General features: G+C 49.7%; 1 protein-coding gene across 1 annotated transcript in view; it reads left to right on the top strand.

The window, feature by feature from the left end:
- Window positions 1-788: 788 nt before the first annotated feature.
- Window positions 789-13845, top strand: part of TESMIN (testis expressed metallothionein like protein) — a 36852-nt gene continuing 23795 nt past the window's right edge. Inside the window, exons 1-5 of the mRNA XM_038764960.1 lie at window positions 789-1251; window positions 3460-3618; window positions 8311-8431; window positions 9930-10006; window positions 12690-12781. Of these exons, the coding sequence (XP_038620888.1) occupies window positions 862-1251; window positions 3460-3618; window positions 8311-8431; window positions 9930-10006; window positions 12690-12781 (839 nt within the window). The 5' untranslated portion in view covers window positions 789-861. The remainder of the gene's footprint in view (window positions 1252-3459; window positions 3619-8310; window positions 8432-9929; window positions 10007-12689; window positions 12782-13845) is intronic.

Raw genomic sequence — 13845 nt, forward strand, 5'->3', positions numbered from 1 at the left:
GCTTAGTACAGTGCTCCACAAACAGTAAGGGCTCAATAAATACGATTGATGATGATGATGATGATGATGATGATGATGATGATGATGATGATGATTCGACCTCGGGACGGGCAAGGCGCCTGCGCGGGCGGAGTTCCGCCCCCATAACGAATCATCATCATCATCAATCGTATTTATTGAGCGCTTACTGTGTGCAGAGCACCGTACTAAGCGCTTGGGAAGTACAAATTGACAACATATAGAGACAGTCCCTACCCAACAGTGGGCTCACAGTCTAAAAACGAATATAAATCGAGCAGCAGCGTGGCTTAGTGGAAAGAGCCCGGGCTTGGGAGTCCGAGGTCATGGGTTCGAATCCCGGTTCCACCACATGTCTGCTGCGTGGTCTTGGACAAGTCAACTTCTCGGAGCCTCAGTGACCTCATCTGTAAAATGGGGATGATGACTGTGAGCCCCACGCGGGACAACCTGATCACCTTGTATCCCTCCCCCAGCGCTTAGAACGGTGCTTGGCACATGGCGAACGCTTAACAGATGCCAGCATTATTATTATTATTATAACGGACAACGCGCCTGCGCGGGCGGAGCTCCGCCCACCCTCCCAACGGACAACGCGCCTGCGCGGGCGGAGCTCCGCCCCCCCTCCCCCCACGGACCACGCGCGTGCGCGTGCGGGTCGGGGCGGGGCTTTTGTCGCCCTCGTGGCCTCGCGCCTCGAAGCAGGTGGTCGTGGTGGCGCGGCCCGAGGCGCGAGGCGCGAGGCCCAGGAGGCGAAGGACCAACCGATCCGGCGCTTGGGGCTGAAGGAGGCCGGCGCCGTTTGGGGGGGGACGGCCACCGGCACCCGCCCTGGGGGGCCTCATGGAGCCCCAACCGAGCCCGGAGGAGCGACTCATGGCCGAATACCTGGGCTGCAGCGGGCCGTTCGGGGCCGAGGGCCTGGACCCGGACGGCGCCGCGCCCGACGGCGACTTTCTGCCCTTCCAAGACGCCTACTTGGGGGTGGTGGAGCCCCCCGAATTGCTCTTGCCTCCCTTCCCCCCCGGCGACGACCCCGGCGACCTCCTGGATGACTACTCGGGTCTCCCCGAGCTGAGCTCCCTGGAAGAGGCGCTGTTCCCGGCCCTGTCGCCGCCGCGGGGCCACGCGCACTACGTCCATTTTCTGTCGCCCGCGGCCTCTCAGCCGCGAAGCCCGCTGGCCTCGCCCCTCTGCTCGGCTCCTCCGGAAGGAGCCGCGCTCGGTTTCACAGTAAGACCGGCAAAGACCCCGGGCCCAATCAATCAATCAGTCGTATTTATTGAGCGCTTACTGGGTGCAGAGCACTGTACCAAGCGCTTGGGAAGTCCAAGTCGGCAACATATGGAGACAGTCCCTACCCAACAGTGGGCTCACGGTCTAAAAAGGGCTCACAGTCTAAAAGCCGAAGCCAAGCCACCCCACCCCGGGGCGGGGGAGAGGGGACACCCGGGGGGACACGGGGGCCCTTAGGTGTGAAGGACCCTGCCGGTGCCCCCCGGACAGATTTCCGGGCACCAGAAGGGAAGGGTCTTGAGGCCAAGGAGAGGGGGTCAAAACCCGTTGCCAAGCGCTTAGTACAGTGCTCTGCACACAGTAAGCACTCAATAAATGCAATTGATGATGATGATGATGATGAGGTGAGCTCTACTAAGCGCATGAGTGTTGGCTGCACGGGAGCAGATGACACCTTGACCGAAGAACATCTTTGGACATACATAATAATAATAATAATAATGGCATTTATTAAGCGCTTACTATGTGCAAATCAATCAATCAATCAATCATATTTATTGAGCGCTTACTGTGTGCAGAGCACTGTACTAAGCACTTGGGAAGTACAAGTTAGCAACATATAGAGACAGTCTCTACCCAACAGTGGGCTCGCAGTCTAGAAGCACTGTTCTAAGCGCTGGGGAGGTTACAAGGGGATCAGGTTGTCCCTAGGGGGGCTCACAGTCTGAATCCCCATTTTACAGATGAGGTAACTGAGGCACAGAGAAGTGAAGTGACTTGCCCAAGGTCACACAGCTGACAATTGGTGGAGCCGGGGTTTGAACCCATGACCTCTGACTCCAAAGCCCGGGCTCTTTCCACTGAGCCCCGCTGCTTCTCTTCTTCTTCTGCTTCACATACACACCTTCCTTTGTTCTTTATCCACCCAGGGGTCGTCATTTGCCGTTTTGCCATGCAGAGGCACAAAGCTTAGTGTCTCTTGATGGGCTAGAAGGAAAAGGGAGTTGAGGGAGAATAAAGCCATGCGATTCCTGAGACGAGCCCACTCAGAACCAGGAAAACAGCCCGGTCCAGGTCGTCTGGGACCATCAGCCTCCTGAGGCAGATGGGTGGGCTCCTGTTTTTCAGGCCTCGGGGGACCCCAGGCCACCACAGGCTCATGAAATCCTGACTGGCAGCTCATCAGAAACACGGGGAAAGAGAGAAAGGGAAAACAGAGAGAGAGAGAATGTCTCATATTTGAAGAAGACACCACCAATGGTGAAATTCACCCATGACTGTTAGGGTGACAGTAAAGTAATAATAATAGCTTGTTTTTTTATATATCGCTTTTATTCCTAAAACACTCAACAGTCCTGGCCATGTTGTGTGCACAACGATCAGCCAATCAATTGATTATTGAGCATTCACTATGTGCAGAGCACTGTAATAATCATAATGATGGTATTTGTTAAGCACTATGTGCCAAGCACTGTTCTAAACACTGGACTAGGCGCTTGGGAGGGTACAGTATGACAAGAACTGGTAGAAACTTTCCTGCCCACAAGGAGCTTTCAGTCTGTAGAGGGAGACAGACATTAATAGAAATAAGTCCCTTATGTTGTCATACTTGATGTTTGCAGGAACCGGCGTGCTTCCCGCTTTGGCTTCCAAACATGATCCTAAATTGGCAGGGTTTAATATTACTGGACTGGGCTGGCAATTCTATAGTGAGAGAGCACTGGGTTGGGAGCAAAGTCATCTTTTGTTCAAGGAATTAGGGAGGGGGCTCTGCTCTGCTTCCCCCGAGGCCTCTGTGAGTGCAGGGATTGCTCTCTGGAGCTGCAGTGGGAGGAAGCAACGTGGCTTAGTGGATAGAGGACAGCCCTGGGAGTCAGAAGGTCATAGGTTCTACTCCCAGCTTCGTTACTTGTCTGCTGTGTGACCTTGGGCAAATCACTTCTCTGTTCCTTAGTAACCTCTTCTGTAGAATGGGGATTGAGATTGTGAGTCCCATGTGGCACCAGGGACTAGGTCCAACCTGATTTGCTTGTGGTCCCCCCAGCGCTTCATGCAGTGCCTGGCACATAGTAAGCACTTAACAAATACAATATTATTAGGAGAGGGGCCCCAGTTTTGAATTATGAGAGGGTAAATATTCTACCCAGAATAGCGGTGTAAGGCATGGTCCTCGGTACGCTTTTCTAATGTGATTGTCTTTTCTAGGTTGAAATGGGAGAACCAGTTGATAATACTGCAAGAAACAGCCAGGAAGGAACTGATTTTCAGAATCCAGATGTTCAGAGTACCTGTGACATTTTTCCATCGTTTCAAGAAATAGAGGAAACTGCCAGCTGTTCGCACCAAAAGGATCCCAACCCATTGGTAATTAATGGTCGAGATAATGTGAAGATAAAATAGCCAGGTTTGGGTCTCCCCCTTTCAAAACTTTAGTATGTTCATTTATTCCAGCTGCCAACTTGCCCCTGGATCTGGCAGTCTCTGACCTTCGTTTTCACACTTTCCCCTCCGCTTCTGCACTTACCAATTTGGGGAAATTCAGGCCGCCTCTGGGCCTTCCCCAGCAGCAGTGGGGAGTGGTGTTCATGCTCTCTCTGGGGCCTGCAGGGGTTCAGGGGTGGGGAAGGGTGAGCGGAGGGTGACCAGAGCTGATGATGATGACTTTCTAGGTCTCTGCCCTCCGGGATCATCTGTCATTCATTCACTCAGTCAGTCAGTCGTATTTATTTAGCGCTTATTTTGTGCAGAGCACTGTCCAATGGGGGACAGACACAAAGAACACAAAGCCATAAATATGAGCAGATAAATGTGTAGAGCATGGTAGTTCAAGCACACGTGACCAAAGCATGCATAAGTATTACATGAGAGAACAAAATAAAGTACAGCAAAAGACGTTATCATAATTGAGTCATGTGTTTATCAAGAACTTACTATGTAGTAGTAGTTGTATTAATAGCATTTACTAAGTGCATACTTTGTGCAGAGCACTGGGAGGGAAGACACATTTGGCAGTTAGATATGATCCCTGTTCCAATGTGTCAAGCATTGCGCTAAGCACTGGGGTAGATATAGGATAATTACATTGGATGCACTCGTCTCACATGAGACTCAGTCTAAGAGGGAGGGAAGGAGGGTAAGTACCATGTCCAAAACAGAACTCATCTTCCCACCCAAACCCTGCCCTCCGTATCTTCCCATCACTACTGTAGACAGCACTACTATCCTCTCTGTCTCACAAGCCATAGCCTTGATGTTATTTTTTTCTCTTCTTTCTCATTCAACCCTCATACTCAGTTTGCCACCAAATCCTGTCTACTCTACCTTCAGAGCATCACTAAAATCTACCCTTTTCTCTCCATCCAAACTGCCACCTCACTGATCTGAGCCCTTATGCTATTCCGCCTCGTCTACAGCGTCAGCCTCCTTGCTGCCCCCCCTGCCCCCACTACAGTCATTACTTTAATCTGCTGCCTGGATCATTTTTCTACAAAAACATTCAGTCCATGTCATCCTACTCAGTCATTCATATTTATTCACTCATTCATTCAATTGTATTTATTGAGTGCTTACTGTGTGCAGAGCACTGTACTAAGCATTTGGGAGAGTACAGGATAACAATAAACAGACACATTCCCTGCCCGCAATGACCTTACAGTGCTTGAGAACCTCTGGTGGTTGCCCATCCACCTCCTCGTCAAACAGAAACTTACCATCCGCTTTAAAGTATCACCTTGCCCCTCCTACCTCACCTCGTTGCTCTCACACTACAACCCAGCCCGCACACTTTGCTCCTCTAATGCCAACCTACTCACTGTATTTCGATCCCATCTACATTACCGCCAACCCCCTGCCCTCACCCATCCTCTACCTGGAACTCTCTCCCACTTAATATGACAGCCCACCACTCCTCGCCTTCAGAGCCTTATTAAAATCACATCTCCAAGAGGCTTTCCCTTCCCCCTTCTGTGCCACCTATGCACTTGGATCCATACCTTTTAAGCACTTGATATTCACCCTACCCTCAGCCTTGCCACACTGATGTACATATTCATAATATCTCCCCTATACTAAAAAAAAAAACCTCCCTTGACCCCATGGCTCCCTCCAGTTATTACCCCATCTCCCTGTTACCATTTTCCAAACTCCTTGAACGAGTTGTCTACACCCCCTGTGTCAAATTCCTCTCCAGTTGTCTCCTTGACCCCCTCCAATCTGGTTTCCGTTCCCTTCTTGCCACAGAAACTGCCCTCTCAAAGGTCACCAGTTATCTCCTTCTTGCCAAATTCTACAGCCTCTACTCCATCCTAATCCTCCCTGACCTCTAACTGCCTTCGACTCTATTGGCCACCCCCTTCTCTTGGAAATCTTATCCAATCTCGGCTTCACGGACACTCCCCTCTTCTGGCTCTCCTCTTATCCCTCTGGTTGGTCATTCTCTGGCTCTTTAGCGGACTCCTCCTCTGCCTCCCACCACTTAACTGTGGGGGTCCCCTCAAGGTTCAGTTCCAGGTCCCCTTCCATTCTCCATCTACATCCACTCCCTTGGAGAACTCATTTGTTCCCATGGTTTTTAACCACCACCTCAATGCAGGTAATTCCTAAAATCTACATCTCTGGTCCTCATCTCTCCTTTCTCTGCAGTCTCACATTTCCTCCTGCCTTCAAGACATCTCTACCTGGATGTCCTCCCACCACCTCCAATTTAACATGTCTAAAATAGAACTCCTTATCTTCCCACCAAACCCCTATTTTGCCCCTGACGTTCCCATCTCTTTAGACCTCACCACCATCCTTTCTGTCTCACAAGCCTGTAACATTGGTGTGCTCCTCAACTCCTCTCTCTCATTCAACCCATATATTCAATCTATCACTTGATCCTGTGGATTCAACCTTCACAACATTGCTAAAATCTGCCCTTTCCTCTCCATTTAAACTGCTACCTCACTGATGCAAGCATTTATTCCATTCTGCCCTGACTACTGCATCATCCTCCTTGCTGACCTCCCTGCCCCCAGTCGCTCTCCACTCCATTCATTCATTCATTCATTCAATCAATCATATTTAGTGAGCGCTTACTGTGTGCAGAGCACTGTACTAAGCGCTTGGGAAGTACAAGTCGGCAACATATAGAGACGGTCCCTACCCAACAACGGGCTCACCGTCTAGAAGGACTGTCCATGTCCCCCACTCAGTCAGTCGTATTCATTGAGCACTAACTGTGCAGAGGGTGGATGTGGAGAAAGGTCAGTGATGAGTTAGACAAGATTGAGGTACGTTGAGTAGATTGGCATTAGAGGAGCAAAGTGTGCAGTCTGGGTTGTAGTAGGAGAATAGTGAGATGAGGTAGGAGGGGACAAGGTGATCAAGTGCTTTAAAGCCAAAGGTGAGGAGATTCTGTTTGTTGTGGAGGTGGATGGGCAAGCACTGGAAGTTCTTGAAGAGTGGGGAAACATGGACTGAACATTTTTGTAAAAAAAATAATTTGCGCAGCAGAGTGAAGTATGGACTGGATTGGTGGGAGAGAGGAATCAGGGAGGTCAGCAAGGAGGCTCATGCACTTATCAAGGCGGGATGGAATAAGTGCTTAGATCAGCAAGGTACCTGTTTGGACGGAGAGGAAAGAGTGGACTTTAGCAATGCTGTGAAGGTTGAACCGACAGTATTTGGTGACAGGTTGAATAATGTGGGTTGAATGAGCAAGATGAGTAGGTGATGAGAGAAGCAGTGTGGCTCAGTGAAAAAAGCCCGGGCTTTGGAGTCAGGGGTCATGGGTTCAAATCCTGCCTCTGCCAATTGTCAGCTGTATGACTGGGCAAGTCACTTCACTTCTCTGTGCCTCAGTTACCTCCTCTGTAAAATGGGGATTAAGACTGGGAGCCCCCTGTGGGACAACCTGATCACCTTGTAACCTCCCCAGCATTTAGAACAGTGCTTTGCACATAGTAAGCACTTAAATGCCATCATTATTATTATGATAGCGCCAAGGTTACGGGCTTGTGAGACAGGGATGATGGAGGCGGTGTCTACAGTGATGGGGAAATTCACGGGGGAGGACAGGATTTCGGTGGGAAGATGAAGAGTTCAGTTTTGGACAAGTTAAGTTTGAGGTGTCAGCAGGACACCCAAGTACAGATGTCTGGAACCCAGGAGGAAATATGAGGTTGCGGAGAAGGAGAGAGGTCGGGACTGGAGAGTTATTTTTGGGATTTAGTCACATAGAGATGGTAGTTGAAGCCCTAGGAGTGAATAAGTTCTCCAAGGGAGTGAGTGTAGATGAAGAATTAAAGGGGACCCAGAATGAAGTCTTGAGGAATCCCATATTTAGGAGGTAGGAGACAGAGGAAGAGCCACAAAAGAGACTGAGAAGGAGTGGCCACTGAGCTAGGAGGAGGAGAACCAGGAGGGGATGGTGTCAGCGAAGGCAAGGTTGGATAGTGTTTCCAGGAGACGGGGGTGGTCCACAGAGTCAAAGGCAGCTGAGAGGTTGAGTAGAGGCCATTTGATTTGGCAAGAAGGTCACTGGTGAGCTTTGGAGAGGGCAGATTCCGTGGAGTGAAGGGGATGGAAACCAGATTGGAGGGGGTCAAGGAGAAAATTGGAGACGTGGAAGTGGAGAGAGTAGATATGGATAACTTGTTTGAGGAGCTTGGAGAGGAGATGGGGTGATAACTGGAGGATCCTTGGGGGTCAGGGGAGGGTTTTCTTCAGGATGGGGAGACGTGAACATTCTTGAAAGCAGTGGGAAAGAAGACACTGCAAAGTGAACAGTTGAAGATGGTGGTCAGGGAGGGAAGAAGTGAGGGGCAAGTGTTTTGATAAGGTGCTACTAGTTGGGTTTGAAATTCAATCCTGAAAGAGATGAGAAGTCCAGTAAAATGAAAACCTTACCAATAGGGGATAGGAGCCTGACACTGGACAATTTTACTATCCTTTGCTTCGATCATCAATTCTAAAAGAAAATAACTAGCAGATTAAAGGTTCCCGTAATGTTTTTCCACCCCCAAATCAGAATTTTCCTGCTTGACATGAAAGGTGGTGATGGCTTTTCTCTTTCAGGTGCTCTGCCAGTTGAAAGGGGGGATGCAGATACTATGTCTGAACAATTCTGGCCCAGGAGAACTAAGGGCACTTCATCTGATCCCTCAGCACCAAGACCAGAAAGATCTCCTGCAGTCAGGTACGAAACCAGAGGAAGCCATGAGCGACTCAGTTGTCACTAAGTCTTTTTCTCTCCTTTCATCTCCCACTTCATTCGATCATTCAGTCAGATTTATTGAGCCCCTTCTGTGTGCAGAGTACTGCATCAACCACTTGGAAGAGTTCAGTATAACAGTAAACAGACCAGTCCTTACCCACCATGAGTTTACAATCTAGAGGGGGAGACAGACATTAATATAAATAAATTACTTAAAAATTACATATGTACCTACTCCTCTCATCTCATTTCCTCATTTGGAAGTGAGTATTTCAGGGCCAGTGGGGCAGGGGATAATCAAACGAGGCCAAGCAAATGGACAGTCCTGCCGTTTTGGGGGCAATTGGAGCTGATTCAAACCCCAAACCATCCTTCTTGGAGTCACTGATCTAGGACGTATGGACAGATGTCCAGCGCTGCTGCACTTTCCTGAGGCTACCGAGGTCCAGTTTGTGGGTCCGGTCAGGTGACACCTGGGGAACTCTGGTGACCACTGATGATTCCCTGGTCGGGGGGATCCTCCGGACCCATTGGACGTGGCTTGGCCTCTCTAGATCCCCCATGGCCAGAAAACCCCGCTCCCTCCAGGAAGACTCCAACCTTCCAGGAAGGCCCATCAGACAAGCGAGCAGAGACAGCGCCTCTCTTCTGTTCCACGGCAGCCCGGGCCCGCTGGCCGAGTGAGCTGGTTGCCCGTCCTCCCTGGCCGATGGGCCCAGACTTCCTGCTGAGCTGAGCGCAACGGTGGTGGCCTGTCAGTGGAATGAGTGGGGCAGGTGAGCAGGGAAGGAGCAACAAGGACAAGCGACCCGACAACCCTTCCTAGAGAACTAACCCAGAACTGCACTGGCCGGGGATTTTTTTGCTTTTCCTGGTATTTGTTCAGCTCTCACTATGAGCCCTGCACTGTTCTTAGCGTTGGAATAGGTACAAGCTAATCAAGTTGGACACAGTTCATCCCACATGGGTCTTTCAGTCTCAATCCCCATTTTACAGATGAGGGAACTGAAGCACAGAGAAGTCAAGTGACTTGCCCAAGGTCCCACAGCAGACAAAGGGCAGAACCAGGATTAGAAGCCAGGTCCATCGGACTCTCAGGCCCATGTTTATCCTCTAGGCCACACTGTGTCTCTGCAATAGCTCTTCCCTGAGTCCCACTGGGTCAGGAGCTGTCCACGTTCAGCCCCACTGCACAGCTGGCGGCACAGGGTGACTGGCAGGTTTCCCTCCCTCTCTTCTTTTTAATGACTATCCACGTGCACTTGTGCTTTTCGAAAACAAAGATGGCCCCATTTACTCTGACCATAAGAGTGAAAATAAGGGAGCCACACTCCACACTCAACATAGCCCTTTGGCAAGAAGATTCATCAACACCTCCATAAATTGGTCAAGCATTGGACTCTCTCAGGCATTCTCCCATTGGTAAGGGGAAGAGGGATTTCCATGCTGTGAATTCATTTTCATTTTGCTTTCCTTGCAGATGGATCCCAACCTGTGACTACTTTAGTAGGAAGATTTTTGCCAGTCCCGGCTCAATTGAATTTTGTTTCACAACAGGTGAGGCATTCTTTCTTTGAAACCCCTCCAATGCCGTGTTTTAAATCCAGATCCCTGCTACTGCAGTTACCGGATAAGAGCATCAATTCACCATCTTGCTTTGGATCGTTCGATCAATTGATCAATCAGTGAGTTGTATTGACTGAGTTGTATTGGTGTGCAGAGAGCTATAGTAAGCACGTGGGAAAGTACATCAGAGTTGTTAGACTCAGTAATAATAATAATAATAATAATAACTGTGGTATTTGTTAAGTGCTTACTGTGTGCCAGGTAATGTACTATACACTGGAGTGTATGAAAGCAAATCAGATTGGACCCAGTTCCTGACCCATGGGAGCTCAATGTCTCAATCCCCATTTTGCAGGTGAGGTACCTGAGGCACAGAGGAGTGAAGTGACTTGCCCAGAAGCTTACAGTCTAATGGGAGAATCAGACACTAGAATGATCCACAGACAGAAGGGAGGAGGAAAAGGGGATGTGAATCTGAGTTAGTACTTAACTGAAAAAATGAGTGTTTGCTCTCATGTGCTGTACCCTGTGGTATCCTGGGCACTTGTGAGAGATGGGTGGTCCCATGTGTCATTCTCCTCTCTCGCCCCCAGCTCTGACCCCAGGCAGCCCTCCAACAGCTGCAGGGAGGGTAGACTGGGGTAGAATCTCTTCCAGCCAGCTCCAAATGCCACAGATGTTTCCGGCCACTTCCCGGTATGACATCAGGGTCCATCAGGGCCCTGGGCAATTTACGGCTGGGATGGGGCTTCTCTTGGTGGGGATGGAATGGACGAGGTCCTGTCTCGGGCACCCTGGGATCGCTCCAGTAGTTTGCTGGCACCATGCTCTGACTCTTAGATTTAGTACCCCTGAAAGATATGGGAAGCCTCTGGGCTCCAGCGAGGCTATCCTGTACCCCAGAGGGGTGATGGCTAAAGTTTGCAGGGAATGACAGATGTACCATTCCCCTCCCTAGGACAGCAAGTTTCCAAATTAGGGGGTTTCAACAGCAAGAGTAGTTGTGCAAGAGAACAGACAACTAGAGCTTACTTCAGGACTTCTGGGCCACCTATGCATTGGTGTACTCCTGACCACCATGGCACATACATGCATCCCATATCAATCTGTCAGTCAATCGATCAATCGATCGCATCCCCTTCTAGACTGTGAGCCCGTTGTTGGGTAGGGACCGTTCTGTATATGTTGCCAACTTGTACTTCCCAAGCGCTTAGTACAGTGCTCTGCACACAGTAAGGTCTCAATAAATATGATTGAATGAATGAATTTATTACGCACTCACCGTGTGCAGAGAACTGTACTAAGTGCTTGGGAGAGTACAATATAACCGAATTGGTTGACACATCTCCTTCCCACAACAAGTTTACCGTCTAGATGGGGGAGACAGACATTAATGTAAATATGTTGCAAATATGTACATAAATACCTAAGGACTAAGGGAGGGGTGAATAAAGGGTGCAAATCCAAGTGCAAAGACAATGCAGAAGGGAGTGGGAGAAGAAGAAATGATGGCTTAGTTAGGGAAGTCCTCTTGGAGAAGATGTGCTTTTAATAAGGTGTTGAAGGTGGGGAGAATGATTGTCTGCTGGATCTGAAGAGGGAGGATATTGCAGGCTGGAGGCAAGATGTTGGCAAGAGGTCAGTGGTGAGATAGATGAGGTCGAGGTACAGCAAGTAGGTTGGCAAGAGAGAATCACAGTGTCTGGGCTGGGTTGTAGTAGGAGAGCAGTGAGTTAAGATAGGAGGAGACAGGGTGGCACGTCAAGAAGCGGCATGGCCTAATGGATAGAGCGTGGGCTGAGGAGTCAGAAGGACCTGGGTTCGCAAAGATGATCGAGTCCTTTAAAGCCATTGGTAAGGAGTTTCTGTTTAATGCAGAGGTGGAAGGGCAACTACTAGAGATTCTTGAGGAGTGGGGAAACATGGACTGAACTTTTTTGGAGAGTTAGAACCCAGGTCCATCTGACTCTCAGGCCCATGTTTATCCTCTAGGCTCAACTGAACTTTTTTGTAGAGGCTGGGCTGGACTGTAGAGAGAACTGGACTGAACTTTTTTGTAGAGAAAAGATCCGGACAGCAGAATGAAGTACGGACTGGAATGGGGAGAGCCAGGAGGGAGGGAAGTCAGCAAGGAGGCTGATGTGGCAGTCAAGGCGGGATAAGATAAGGGCTCGAATCACTTATTGCCTTCCATGCCCCAGTGAGAACTTTTCCGGCAGGGACCAAAGAGTGTCTGCACAAGAATCAGTTCCTCCACTCGGGTTCTTCATCCTAAAATCTCAGGGCCAGAGCTCTTTTATCCTTGCCGGTGGGATGCTCCATCACCCCTGTTCCTTCCCAGATTAAGCCCAGCTTTTCCTCAGCTCCCCCTCCCTTCCACGTCACCACAATTCGCTCACTTTACTCTTCCCCCTCTCCCCACCCCACAGCCCTTATGTATATATGTTTATATCTATAGTTTATATTGATGCCTGTTTACTTGTATTGATGTCTGTCTCCCCTGTTCTAGACTGTGAGCCCATTGTGGGCAGGGGTTGTCTCTCTTTATTGCTGTATTGTACTTTCCAAGCGCTTAGTACAGTGCTCTGCACACAGTAAGCACTCAATAAATATGATTGAATGAATGAATGAGTGAATGAATTGTTCTCTGAATGCCTGTTTCTGTTTTGAACAGCTCGATCAGGGATCCTCATCACCCGTAACTGATGAAGCCACATTTCTTTCAGAACCAAATCTTCAAGGGCCAACAACAGTAACTGTAGCCGGGTAAGAAATGTTCAAACCATCATTTGCCATTGGTTTTAATGTTGTTAAAAGCAAACATCTGACACAGTAGGGGTGAAAGTTAAAACAAAACTTTTTAACCTGTTATCCCATGACATCACACACATTCCTTTTGGCCGACATGCCTCAGGCCGGACCAGCTTATCCAAGGAGTAAAAAGAACTGGAGATGTGGCCCTGGGGGTGAGCACAAGATAGCAAGGCAGGGACTGGGGTCGGAGTCCTGGGACCCCAGCCCTTCCCCGGCCTCCCACCACCTGTCGGGCAGGGGACAGGAAACCCCAAGGAAGGACCCCATCGCTCTCTGTCTGCCCATCTTTCCCTCTTGCGCCTGGAGCGACTCCTTCATCCCAGCCTGGCAGGAGCACAGACCTGCAGTTCGTGTGGGGCCAGAGCCGTGAGACTGAGCCGACCCTTCCCTCTCAGACCTTCAGAAGATGTCATTGCGGGCTACATTTCTATCCACAACCAGGCTGAAAAGACCAAGCTTTCTCTCTCTCCACCCCAAGCAGACTTGTAGTATTTCTCCTGGGGATTAACAGTGACCACTGTTTGCAGTGCTCGTGACTACCCACAGCTCTTCTTTCTCGCCTCCTTTGAGGTTCAACCAAGGCACTTGATCTCTGTTGGCCAGTCTCTGATTGGATTTGTGCCAATCAGGAGTGAAGCCACCTCGATTCGCGTGGTGTCTCAGTATGGCCCCAGAGGACTGCTTCTGTCCTCCCTGATCTGCATTACCCCTCTTCCCCTCCTGCTGCAACATGTCCAGTGGAGCGATTCAAACAGCTCTGAAAGCAGAAGATGGGGTGCACTCCAGGACTCGGGGATGCTTCCGTTTCACCGCTGGAAATGCTCAAAGGTCTCATGGAGGAAAACAGTCCAAAAGCCAAATGGGGCACTGTTACCATTCCATGGTGGTCAATGCCTACGACTGCTTTCAAGCTGAGTGCCACCAGTGAGGCAAAAGCAGAGCATCGGCACCACAATATGGCCCAGGAAGTGTGCCATGGAAGAAAGAGGGTAAAAAGAGAGACTGAAGAATGAGAA

Source organism: Tachyglossus aculeatus, chromosome 22 (assembly GCF_015852505.1).
Source record: "Tachyglossus aculeatus isolate mTacAcu1 chromosome 22, mTacAcu1.pri, whole genome shotgun sequence".
In the NCBI taxonomy this organism is placed as follows: domain Eukaryota; kingdom Metazoa; phylum Chordata; class Mammalia; order Monotremata; family Tachyglossidae; genus Tachyglossus; species Tachyglossus aculeatus.